The sequence below is a fragment of the Lampetra planeri genome, chromosome 3 (assembly GCF_965212315.1).
Source record: "Lampetra planeri chromosome 3, kcLamPlan1.2.h2, whole genome shotgun sequence".
NCBI lineage: Eukaryota > Metazoa > Chordata > Hyperoartia > Petromyzontiformes > Petromyzontidae > Lampetra > Lampetra planeri.
This window is the reverse complement of record NC_136109.1, coordinates 26,260,458-26,273,009: the sequence shown is the minus strand read 5'-3', so window position 1 is coordinate 26,273,009 and position 12,552 is coordinate 26,260,458. Positions and strand designations below refer to the sequence as shown.

The 12,552-nt window shown below is 53.7% G+C and overlaps 1 protein-coding gene across 2 annotated transcripts in view; it reads left to right on the top strand.

Moving 5' to 3' along the window:
- Nucleotides 1–12,552, top strand: part of CEMIP (cell migration inducing hyaluronidase 1) — a 91,184-nt gene that overhangs the window by 54,216 nt on the left and 24,416 nt on the right. For both annotated transcript variants that reach the window (XM_078592491.1, XM_078592490.1), the window contains exons 3-8: nucleotides 3,561–3,707; nucleotides 6,122–6,263; nucleotides 9,391–9,523; nucleotides 10,451–10,614; nucleotides 11,424–11,606; nucleotides 12,403–12,473. In XM_078592491.1, the coding sequence (XP_078448617.1) occupies nucleotides 3,561–3,707; nucleotides 6,122–6,263; nucleotides 9,391–9,523; nucleotides 10,451–10,614; nucleotides 11,424–11,606; nucleotides 12,403–12,473 (840 nt within the window). The remainder of the gene's footprint in view (nucleotides 1–3,560; nucleotides 3,708–6,121; nucleotides 6,264–9,390; nucleotides 9,524–10,450; nucleotides 10,615–11,423; nucleotides 11,607–12,402; nucleotides 12,474–12,552) is intronic.

The window sequence follows — 12,552 nt, the reverse complement described above, 5'->3', positions numbered from 1 at the left end:
TATTACGATCGGCGCAGCGCAAAGTGCGCGATGGGGGTGGGTGGATGAGCGTTTGCGGGGCCCGTAAGGGAGAGGCTTACGTTCGCTTAACACGTAGTCGTAGGGGCTTTCGCGAGCAATATCATCCATAATACAGCGGGTTTTTTACGTGTTAGACCGCGTAAATATATAGAGCAATGCGTCGTTAAACCCTCCACCACCCGACACGGCCAATTCGTAAGGGTTGTCACGTAAACAGAACGTGGCCAATTCGTTACTATTACAGCAACACCGGTGTGTTGGAGGGCAAAGCCGCAACATTTACAATCTGAGCACCAAGCCACAACATTTACAATCTGAGGCTTACACGTCGCACCGAAGCATTCCCTTCGCGTGCTACAGATGGTAGCAGCGGTTGGGAATCAAACTCAGGTGGCTCGGTCTGCGGCGCAGTCCTTGCTTTCCCCTCCTCCTGCAGCATCGTGATTCAGGCCAGTTCATCGAATACGCCATTAAAGCCATCATCATCATAACAACCCGAACGAATCGGTGTCCAATTACCTTTGCGGGTGACTCTACATTGCGAACGCCCCCCCCCCACCCGGCATAGGGAAGTGGAACATTTCGAGCCGCTAGTCGGAGTGAGAAGCGGCCCGAGCCGATCGCTCGAAAGATCAAAGTCGTGGGGGGCGGGGAGGGAGGGGGGGCGCTGAACGCGCGCGGCTCGGGCGCTGAGTGATTCGATCTCCGCGGGATTCCAGCGAAATCCCATCGTGCCGGGTGTGGCCATGCGTCACAGCGAGGGCGTGGCGAGGGTGGACAGGTGGACGGTGGATGGCTGGGTGGGGAGACAGGTGAGTGGGTTAGGTGGGTCATTGGGTTGGTGGGTGGTTAGGTGGAAAGGTGTGGTGGCTGTGAAGGCGAGTGGGTGGGTGGGTGAGGTGAGTGTGTGGGTGGACACAGAGGTATGTGGACAGATAGGGGTGGAGATGGCCAGGCGGGGGCTGGTAGGTACAACCGGTGGGTGTGTATGTGGGCTCGCGTATAGGTAGACGCGTGGACGAGCGGGTAGGTGCTTGGACACGTGGGTGGGTCAGAAAACAGGTACGTGGGCATGCTGGTGAATAGGTGAGTGGGTGTGTAAGCACATAGCTGGGCGAACGGGCAGCTGTACAGGTAGGTGAATAGGTAGGTGGATGAGTAGGTAGATAGGTGGGTGTGCAAGTGAACATACGTGTGGGTGTTTAGGATGGACCCAGAGTGCGCGTGGGTAGACGTAGAGATGCGTGAGTTATGTTGGGTGGACAGGTGAGGGTGACAGGTGGGCGGGGGTGGAGGTAAGCGACGGAGAGAGGGGGGGTGGGAGCGGCGTTGGGGAGGGAGAGGGGAGGGAGGGGGAGGGAGAGGGGATGGAGGGAGGGGGGGCGTTGGGAACAAGTTTCTCCCGGGGGCTGGGTGAAGTCCAACCTCGTCACCTGCGCGACCAAGGGTCGTGTGGATTACCTGGCGAATGTACATCCGAGCGGGCGACGTCACGCGCAGTCAGCGTGGTGTAACGAGCAATAACACGGCGTAACTCGCGTTCATGCAACAGCCACACGAGTGCCATTCCCGGCCACGGCTAACTTCCCTAACTGTCCCGGGCCACCCCCCCACTTCACCAGCCCCCCATTGAGTGGCGTGGTGAAGTATGGTCAAATGAAGAACCCCCGCGATTAACACCGCGGCGGATTGGCAAACGGCCTGCTGCTTTCTTTTTAAAAATAAATTGTTATTCGAACAATATTTTGAGATTCAACAAATGGGTCAGTAGCCGCCTTGTCACCCGGGGTTGGTCTGCGAGTTGAGAATACTCGGAGTTTCACACGTAGGCTTTCGCGACCAATATTATTAATAATAATATTAAACACTTTATTACGAATAATACTGGGAGTGTGCATTATGTAGTTTTCTCTCCGGCTTTCGCCACGCCACTACTGCGGGCATCTTCAGGAGACGGGAGAACATTTAAGATTGACAATTACAGCAACAAAAACAAATGGGCCAACAAAACAACAACACCCAACAACAACCAACAATTGACGGTGGAATCCACAGAGGTTAAACAATCATTACGCGACGTGTACTCGGTACAGGAATGCGACAAGCGGAGCGCCCATTAAGGCCGGCGCACGGCCACGTGTCGTTGTTCGTGGTTGTGGATTAATCAGGGTTTGTGACCACAAAGACAAAGATCACCCAAATAGCCTCGCCATAGGGGGGGCAAGTGCTGTTCGTGAGCACCATATGAAGGCCGACACGGCACACGTGGGGGTTGGTGGCCAAACACTTCGCGCGGCCGGCTTTGTCTCCCCCAGTGGTGATGTTTACACAACACACGAGGGACTCATTTGAGGCTGAGTCGACCTAGGGGTGGCCCACGACCGGTTCAGATAATCGTCACCGGGTGTTGGCCGTGAGCAAGAATCGAACTCGGGTGACCGGGTTCGTAGCTGCACCACCGCTCCCCCCACACATGCACACACACTGAGCCTTGCCCTGGTGTCACTGGTTTCGCCCAGCTCGTGAAGATGATAGATGCACGTGCGGACCTGTGTGTGACCTCTCCCGGTTACACGAGAGAGAGAGAGAGTGAGAGGGGAGTGAACGTGACACTGACCGCGGTGATGTCAAGGGGAGGACCAGGCGGGTTGCACGCGCCTGCCACGGCGGGGTGGTGGTGCTGCTGCTGCTGGTGGTGGTGGTGCACGTGGGAGGGACACATGTGGTACGGGGAGGGTTGATGGGTGGTGATGGTTGGAAGATGACGGATAGGGGGGTGTCTGTCCCATCTCCCACCCTCGGGACATTAACCGGGTTCTGAGCCAGAGCAAAGAAGATTGTTTCCATAAAAACGCGCGGGCGAGTTTGAACAAAGAACAGCTCGTCTGGGATTCAGATCTCCAGAATTGGATTTTGATTTTAAACGTATTTTTTTTTCGTGAATAGAGGATGGCCTAAAAGTTATGACACATCGGCGTTATTTCATATATTTGAACACTCACGTAAAAAAAAATGCTTATTCTTAAAATGAATATATTTTATATATCATATTTATTAAAATCTAATTTCTTCATGTGAGGGTCACATCCAATCAGTACCTTTGTAATGGATGAATGTTCAAAGATTACAACTGCATTTTTATTTCAAAAGCGAATTAATGTGTGCAGGAACGTTAATGAGAGTCAGTTTGAATACCTGTTAAAATATTAAAATGACATCACCCAATGTGACTTGTTAAAATCAATTTCACCCTGTGTCCTGTCTTTTGGGCCACCCTCTATGTATGTATATAACAGTTGCTGAGCACAGGCACCATAGCAGCCAGAAACAACAAACAGCGTCAATGAAGCGAGTGATTTGTATGAATCAATGAGTACTGGATCGTCAATCAATCTATGACATTAATTAGCAATTAATTCAGAATGCAATTTTGTATTGGATATATGCACGTTTTTATGAGCGTCTATCGTTCATTAATATTGCCTGCCTGTCCGTCTGCCTGTCTCCCTGCACCCCCCCTCCGCCTCTCTCTTCTTTAGGAGGGGCCGCGTGTCCCGAGCGAGCCAAGGGCCTCGTCCCGTGGCGCCCGGGCCACGACGCGAGTCTCCGCGCGGACATCGGCCCCGGCAAGGCCCTCCTCCTCGTGGCCTCCGCCTCCTTCCACTCGGTGCACGTGCACGGTGGAGGTAACCGAGTGAGGGGGAAGGAAGGGGAGGGGCGGGGTGGGGAGCAATGGGGGGAGAGATGGTGGGGGAGGGGGCGAAGGAATTGCGGAGTACACGCAAATGCACCTCCATCAATAACACATTCCTGCAGAGGGAGCAGGTAGGAACGTTGGGTTGCTCGGTCAATGGCCAGGGTCAACGGCGGCGTGGTGTATTCCGCAAATATGCCCGACTGTGAGGGCGGGCACAAGCCGGCGTGAGTAGGTTCAAAGGTTGAATTTAATAAAGGCACCACGGGGTGACCAGCCCCTCCCCACCCAGCCCCACCCAGCCCCACCCAGCCCCTCCCCACCCTCCCCACCCAGCCCCTCCCCACCCTCCCCTCCTCACCCAGCCCCCCTTCCCCACCCAGCCCCTCCCTGTGGGTTCCTACTAGTAAAACGTAATCATGATAATGTCAACTTGCAACGTGGCGCGCAGTCATTCAACTCACGCTCACAGAGATATGCAGACGAGCCACGATACCGCCTCCACAGGGCTGGAGTGCATGCAGCCCACGTGCATCAGTGTAGCCACCACCGCAAGCAGCACGTGACCCGCTCAGGGTGCCCCCTGCTCTCCGCTATGCAATCTGCGTTCCCTATCGGAGTCGCACTGACGGCGCATGAACGGCGCGAGCGTTTAAAATCCACCGGGAAACCCATCCGCTTGAGCTCCACGTGACGGCTGCTGCTGCTGCTGTCTGTCTTGATGTCTAAATGATTTTTTTTTCTCTCGCCGTGTTTTTGAAACGTTTAGGTAATGTTTTGGATTTTTTTGTTTGTTTGGAAGTCGCCCTGCTTCGGTTGACTGAAGAGTTCGCGCGCGTGCGTACGTGTGTGTGTGCGTGTGGGGAGCGCTAGTGTAGCGGTTAGCGCGCTGCGCTACGAACCCGGCCATCCGGGTTCGATTCCCGCTCACGGCCGACACCAGTGATCATTATCTGAACCGGTTCTGGGCCTCCTCTAGGTCGACTCAGCCTAAAATTAGTACCTGGTGCGGTGCGTAAAAACATCGCCACGAGGGAGACAAAGGTGGTCGGGCGTGGTGTTGGCCACCCTCCCCCTGGTGTGCCGTACCGCTCTTCATAGGTGCTACTTGCGAACAGCACTTGCCCCAACAGTCTGTTCAGGCTATACGGGGGATCTTTGTATTTGTGTGCAGTCCCGTGACAGTGTAGTCGTGGTTAGCGCACTGCGCTACGAACCCGAACAGGAGCCGAGTTCGATTCTAGTTCACAGCCGACACTTTTGACGATTATCTGAACGGGTTCTGGGCCTCCCCCTTACGTTGACTCAATACTTGCGAACAGCACTTGCCCCGAGAGTCTGTTGAAAGCTATACGGGGAATATTTGGATCTTTGTCTTTGTGCATTCTCGAGTGCTGTTCGTCGCGGTGTAGAGAGTTTGATCTTTGATCTTCACATCGTCATCACCATTTGTAACAAAATCACTTCGCAATTTCAATTAGGAGAAACATTGGGAAAGATTGTCAAAAATACAGTGGATATCATATTGTTGAATTAATAATAACAATAATCACCATCATCATCATCTGTGACAATTTCACTCAACTACAAAAAAAACAGGAGCCATTCGGAAAGATTGTAAAATAAAAAAATATAATATACAATCGCCACTGGTAATCCGTGTTCATAATTATAATCGTCATCGTCATTTGTCGTCCATTACATCGAGCAAGAATAGCAGCCCCCTTCCCCTGCCTTTGGCTGAAGCTCCGTTATTAGTCTCGGCCAACCTAATCCCTTCAGAATCAGAATACTTATTGATACTGGAGGAAATCCGACGAGCTCTCAAGCTCTCAAGCTTGTTTCACGGATGCCCCGTGGGAGATCGGTGAGCACAAGCGACCTGTCCTCCCCCACAAGCCAAACAGCACCGAGCATGCGCCCACGCCTGCTAGGAAGTGTCCCGGCTGCCTGCGGTAGACAAGGGAGCTACGGCCTCTCTGCACCACTTCAAAATACCTCTCGTCGGTGAGCTGCCCGGGGTGGGGGTGACACAGTCGGGCACGTGCTGCCCCCTGCCGTCTCCAACGACAAAAACACCACCACGTGCCGTTGAGCGGACGACGCGTGCCCGTCTCGCTGTCTCCGGAGCCGGGGTTACCCCATGGGCCCTCGTTTATTTGTAGGGCCCTCATTTTTGTGAGGCCATCATTTAGCCTCCCCCACCCCCCATTATTTACTGAAGTAACAGCTGAGCGACGGGCAGATGCTGCCACGCGCTATGGCGGCATCGGCCACCAACGCACAACTTCCGGCGGATAGATCGATGATGACGACGATCATGATGCAGATTATGACAACGATGCTGATGACGACGATGATTAATCGTGAACCCCTCTGACCGCCCCTGTCCCGTCCCTCGTGCAGGGAAACTCGTGATCGCCGACCGACGGGATGAGGCCATCGTGGTTCGAACTCGCTCCATCCTCATCGAGGACGGAGGGGAGCTCCACGTGGGCAGCGAGGACTGCCCTTACCTTGGCAGCCTGACCATCTCACTGTACTCCAGGTGAGTGAGCTCTCATTCCCTTTACCTGGGCAGGCTGACCATCTCACTCTGCTCCAGGTGTGTGAGATGTCATTCCCGTTACCTGGGCAGCCTGACCATCTCACTCTACTCCAGGTGTGTGAGCTCTCATTCCCTTTACCTGGGCAGGCTGACCATCTCACTCTGCTCCAGGTGTGTGAGATGTCATTCCCGTTACCTGGGCAGCCTGACCATCTCACTCTACTCCAGGTGTGTGAGATGTCATTCCCGTTACCTGGGCAGGCTGACCATCTCACTCTACTCCAGGTGAGTGAGATGTCATTCCCGTTACTTGGGCAGCCTGACCATCTCACTCTACTCCAGGTGTGTGAGATGTAATTCCCTTTACCTGGGCAGCCTGACCATCTCACTCTACTCCAGGTGAGTCAGATGTCATTCCCGTTAATTGGGTAGGCTGACAATCTCACTCTACTCCAGGTGTGTGAGATGTAATTCCCTTTACCTGGGCAGCCTGACCATCTCACTCTACTCCAGGTGAGTGAGATGTCATTCCCGTTACTTGGGTAGGCTGACAATCTCACTCTACTCCAGGTGTGTGAGATGTCATTCCCGTTACTTAGGCAACCCAATAATCTCACTCTACTCCAGGTGTGTGAGATCTAATTCCCTTTACCTGTGCAGCCTGACCATCTCACTCTACTCCAGGTGTGTGAGCTCTCATTCCCTTTACCTGGGCAGCTTGACCATCTCACTCTACTCCAGGTGTGTGAGCTCTCATTCACTTTACCTGGGCAGGCTGACCATCTCACTCTACTCCAGGTGTGTGAGATGTCATTCCCTTTACCTGGGCAGCCTGACCATCTCACTCTACTCCAGGTGTGTGAGCTCTCATTCCCTTTACCTGGGCAGGCTGACCATCTCACTCTACTCCAGGTGTGTGAGATCTCATTCCCTTTACCTGGGCAGGCAGACCATCTCACTCTACTCCAGGTGTGTGAGATCTCATTCCCTTTACCTGGGCAGGCTGACCATCTCACTTTACTCCAGGTGTGCGAGCTCTCATTCCCTTTACCTGGGCAGCCTGACCATCTCACTCTACTCCAGGTGTGTGAGCTCTCATTCCCTTTACCTGGGCAGCCTGACCATCTCACTCTACTCCAGGTGTGTGAGCTCTCATTCCCGTTACCTGGGCAGCTTGACCATCTCACTCTACTCCAGGTGTGTAAGCTCTCATTTCTTTTACTTGGGCAGGCTGACAATCTCACTCTACTCCAGGTGAGTGAGATCTAATTCCCGTTACCTGGGCAGCTTGACCATCTCACTCTACTCCAGGTGTGTGAGATGTCATTCCCTTTACTTGAGCAGGCTGACAATCTCACTCTACTCCAGGTGTGTGAGATGTCATTCCCGTTACTTAGGCAGCCCGATAATCTCACTCTACTCCAGGTGTGTGAGATCTCATTCCCTTTACCTGGGCAGCCTGACCATCTCACTCTACTCCAGGTGTGTGAGCTCTCATTCCCTTTACCTGGGCAGCTTGACCATCTCACTCTACTCCAGGTGTGTGAGCTCTCATTCCCTTTACCTGGGCAGGCTGACCATCTCACTCTACTCCAGGTGTGTGAGATGTCATTCCCTTTACCTGGGCAGCCTGACCATCTCACTCTACTCCAGGTGTGTGAGATCTCATTCCCTTTACCTGGGCAGCCTGACCATCTCACTCTACTCCAGGTGTGTGAGCTCTCATTCCCTTTACCTGGGCAGGCTGACCATCTCACTCTACTCCAGGTGTGTGAGATCTCATTCCCTTTACCTGGGCAGGCTGACCATCTCACTCTACTCCAGGTGTGTGAGATCTCATTCCCTTTACCTGGGCAGGCTGACCATCTCACTTTACTCCAGGTGTGCGAGCTCTCATTCCCGTTACCTGGGCAGCCTGACCATCTCACTCTACTCCAGGTGTGTGAGCTATCATTCCCTTTACCTGGGCAGCCTGACCATCTCACTCTACTCCAGGTGTGTGAGCTCTCATTCCCGTTACCTGGGCAACTTGACCATCTCACTCTACTCCAGGTGTGTAAGCTCTCATTTCTTTTACCTGGGCAGGCTGACAATCTCACTCTACTCCAGGTGAGTGAGATGTCATTCCCGTTACCTGGGCAGCCTGACCATCTCACTCTACTCCAGGTGTGTGAGCTGTCATTCCCTTTACCTGGGCAGCCTGACCATCTCACTCTACTCCAGGTGTGTGAGCTGTCATTCCCTTTACCTGGGCAGCCTGACCATCTCACTCTACTCCAGGTGTGTGAGATGTAATTCCAGTTACCTGGGCAGCTTGACCATCTCACTCTACTCCAGGTGTGTGCGCTCTCATTCCCTTTACCTGGGCAGGCTGACCATCTCACTCTACTCCAGGTGAGTGAGATGTCATTCCCTTTACCTGGGCACGCAGACCATCTCACTCTACTCCAGGTGTGTGAGCTCTCATTCCCTTTACCTGGGCAGGCTGACCATCTCACTCTACTCCAGGTGTGTGAGATCTCATTCCCGTTACCTGGGCAGCCTGACCATCTCACTCTACTCCAGGTGTGTGAGATGTCATTCCCGTTACCTGGGCAGCCTGACCATCTCACTCTACTCTAGGTGAGTGAGATCTCATTCCCTTTACCTGGGCAGCCTGACCATCTCACTCTACTCCAGGTGTGTGAGATGTCATTCCCGTTACCTGGGCAGCCTGACCATCTCACTCTACTCCAGGTGAGTGAGATCTCATTCCCTTTACCTGGGCAGCCTGACCATCTCACTCTACTCCAGGTGTGTGAGATCTCATTCCCTTTACCTGGGCAGCCTGACCATCTCACTCTACTCCAGGTGAGTGAGCTCTCATTCCCTGTACCTGGGCAGCCTGACCATCTCACTCTACTCAACATATCCATCGATTCACTCTCTTTATGAATGGCCACGATGCCACGTGTTAATGATGACACGTGGGGCTCAATTTGTCACTAAAGTGATCGGTAGCCACAGCCAACAGCGAGAGGTATCCTGGATGCGGTGTGCCGGGCGTGTGTTGCGCCAGCTCATTGTCTCCTGACCCCGTGGCCTCATCTTGTCAGCTCCGTGAATGTTCGTTCCTCGACGTCCGTAGGTCGGACGAGGTGACGGAGGAAGCACACCCTTACTTCGGCCTCAAGTTCGTGGGAGTGGGACACGGCGGGACCCTGGAGGTTCACGGAGCGCCAAAACTCTCCTGGACCTTCCTGAACGGCACCGTTCACCCCGTGAGTCGGCCTTTCCGCACCGCGTCTATGAACACGCGACCCCGACCCTGACCAAGCCCGCTGTATATGTGGAGTCTGCGAGCGTCTCTCTCTCGCCGTAGTCAATATTAGGCGTTTAGAGTATTTGGCTGCGATACATTTCCACGTGATATACGGGGGATCTTTGTCTTTGTCACGACACCACGAAGCACTCCGACTTGCTTTCGCGAGATTACACGTGCGCTACCACCCTTGGAAACTAAACTAAACTCTTTTTTTAGTTTCACCAGGTAAGGCCCACTGAGCTATGTAGCTCTTGTTCAGAAGCGGCCCGGTCACAAATGACAGCTCAAGAAAATGGCTGATCATCACGTGGAAATTTACATCAGCTAAATACTCTGAACGCGTCATGTTGATTCTAAATGTAGAGGGAAAAACCGGGGGACCCCGAGAAAAATCCACGCGATCACGGGGAGAGAGAGACACACGCAAACTCCAAATCTACAGCAAGCGTCAGATTTAGGGTCGAACCCACGACCTCCTGTATATCAGGCGAGGGAGTTAACATCTCAGCGCCACCGCGGTGCTCCGTGTGCATTTCATTTGGCCGAGCCGGGTGGAGGAGGGGCGTACGACACAACGGTGACACTTTTTACGCCTCTAAAACTCACCTCGACCTGAGGTTGTTACGTTAAAAAAAATTATCTTCTTGGTTCTTCCGGTAAAGTCACGTAGAAGGAAAATAACAAAATAACAAAAATAAAACATTATAAAATATAATATGTTTAATTTTTATTATTTTATTATTTTCCTTTAACGTGACTTTACCGAAAGAACCAAGAAGATGAATCCCTGCAGTCACGAAAGCTTTAGATCGAAATGAAAAAATTAATTTGATGTTTAAATCGCACGTGTGTGCGTCGCTCCTCGGCTGTCCGCCCACCGCAGCCTCCGCCGGGCGAGGAGGAGGCGGCGGCGGCTGCCGACGGGAGCCGCGGGAGGAGCGACAGCGCCGCCGTGAAGAGCTACCGCCTCGAGCAGAGCTGGGGATACCGCGGCATCGTGGTGCACGTGCTGGACCACAACACCGGCGCAGTGCTGTCCGTAGACCGGTGAGATGCGATCTCCCCCCCCCCCATTTACCCCCGCCCCCCCCCCCACCAGCTTCCCCCCCTCCCCCCACCAGATCTACCACCCCAACCCCCTGTTCGCCCCCCCCCCACCCCCGATGGCTGTTGTTGTTAATGCCATTGTTGCTCCAGTTGCTGCTGTGGCTGCTTTCTCTTTTGATCTTGTCTTTGTTGTCGTGTTGCCGTTGGTGTCATTGTCATCGTTGTTGTTGATGATGTTGTCTTTGTTGTGGTGTTGTTGTCATTGTCGTCGCTGCTACCATGAACGTCGTCGTTTGTCGCCGCCGTTGATGCTGTCTTAAATTTGCTATCGCAGCCCTCGCTGTTGTCTTTGTAATCATCACTATCATCATCGCCGTCACCAAACTCATCATCACTTCTAGATTTGAAGCTTTCGTGACTGAAAGGATTCATATTCTTAGGTTTTTTCGGTAAAGTCACGTAGGTAAAAAATAAAAATTTATAAAAGTAAAATAAAAAATAAAATAAAAATCACGACGTTTCGGAGGCAACACAAGCTTCCGTCACCTGAAGACGGAAGCTTGTGTTGCCTCCGAAACGCCGTGATTTTTATTTTATTTTTTATTTTACTTTTATTAATTTTAATGTTTTACCTACGTGACTTTACCGAAAAAACCTAAGAATACTCATCATCACTGTTGCTGCTGCTATTGCCAGCGGTTACGATCATTACCATCGCCGTCATCCAAAATCATCATCATCGTCGCGTTTGACCCTCCGACCCCCCCCCCTACCCCACACACCTCTCACTCCCCTCGGCCCCCCGTCAGCTTCGACACGTTCAAGAGCCGCGCCGAGTCGCGCCGCCTCGCCTCGCACCTCGACTCGCTCGCCAGCGGCCGCGTCGTCTCCATGGTCGTCAACGACGACTGCGGCTCGCGCAGCCTCGACGCGACCGCGAGGGTCGCCGTGCAGAGGCTCGGCGGTCGTTCCGTGGGCCGCCTCGCGTTCCGGTGGGGCCCCGCACCGCGCCGATTGCACCCCGGACGAACGTTTGGGTTGGGCGTCGGGCACGCGTTCAGGGGGGGCCAGGGAGAACGTGTCCACCGTCCCCCCCCCCCGCACTGAGCTTAGAAGCGAAGAGGTTTACGCGTGCACAGTTGCAGCCACTCGCTCGCTCGCTCGTTCACGCACGACAAAGAATCACCCGAATCTCCTTAACTGAATGTCGGGGATAAGTGCTGTTCGCGAGCGCCGGGTACTCATTTGAGGCTGAGTCGACCTAGGGGAGGCCCAGGACCGGTTCAGATAATCTTCACTGGGTGTTGGCCGTGAGCGGGAATAGAACTCGGGTCACCGGATTCGTAGCGCAGCGCGCTAACCGCTACACTACCGCTCCCCACACACACACCCACAAAGATAGACAAAGATCCCCCGTATAGCCTTAACAGACTGTAGGGGCAAGTGCTGTTAGCGAGCACCTATGAAGGCCGGAACAGTACACGAGGGGGTGGGTGGCCAGCATCACGCCCGACCGCCTTTGTCTCCCCAGTGGCGATGCTTACGCAACGCACCAGGTACTCATTTCAGGCTGAGTCGACCTAGGGGTGGCCCAGGACCGGTTAAGATAATCGTCCCTGGTGTTGGCCGTGAGCGGGAATCGAACCCAGGTCGCCAGGTTTATAGTGCAGCGCGCTAACCGCGACACACACACCCACACAAACAGCCACCCACACACACCCACACACACCCACACAAACACACTCGGTAATTGTCGGTCCGCCGTGCCGGTGTCGTTTGTCGGATCAGGCAGCCGTGGGCGTTCGTGGCCGTGAAGGGAGATCCCAGCTCCGCCGTGGAGTCTCAGGGGTCGACTGCAGGTAACCCAACTCCCTCGAGATCCCGCCTGGGTCTCTCCAACCCTCATAGCTGCACCTTTTACGTTGCCGTATAATGTAC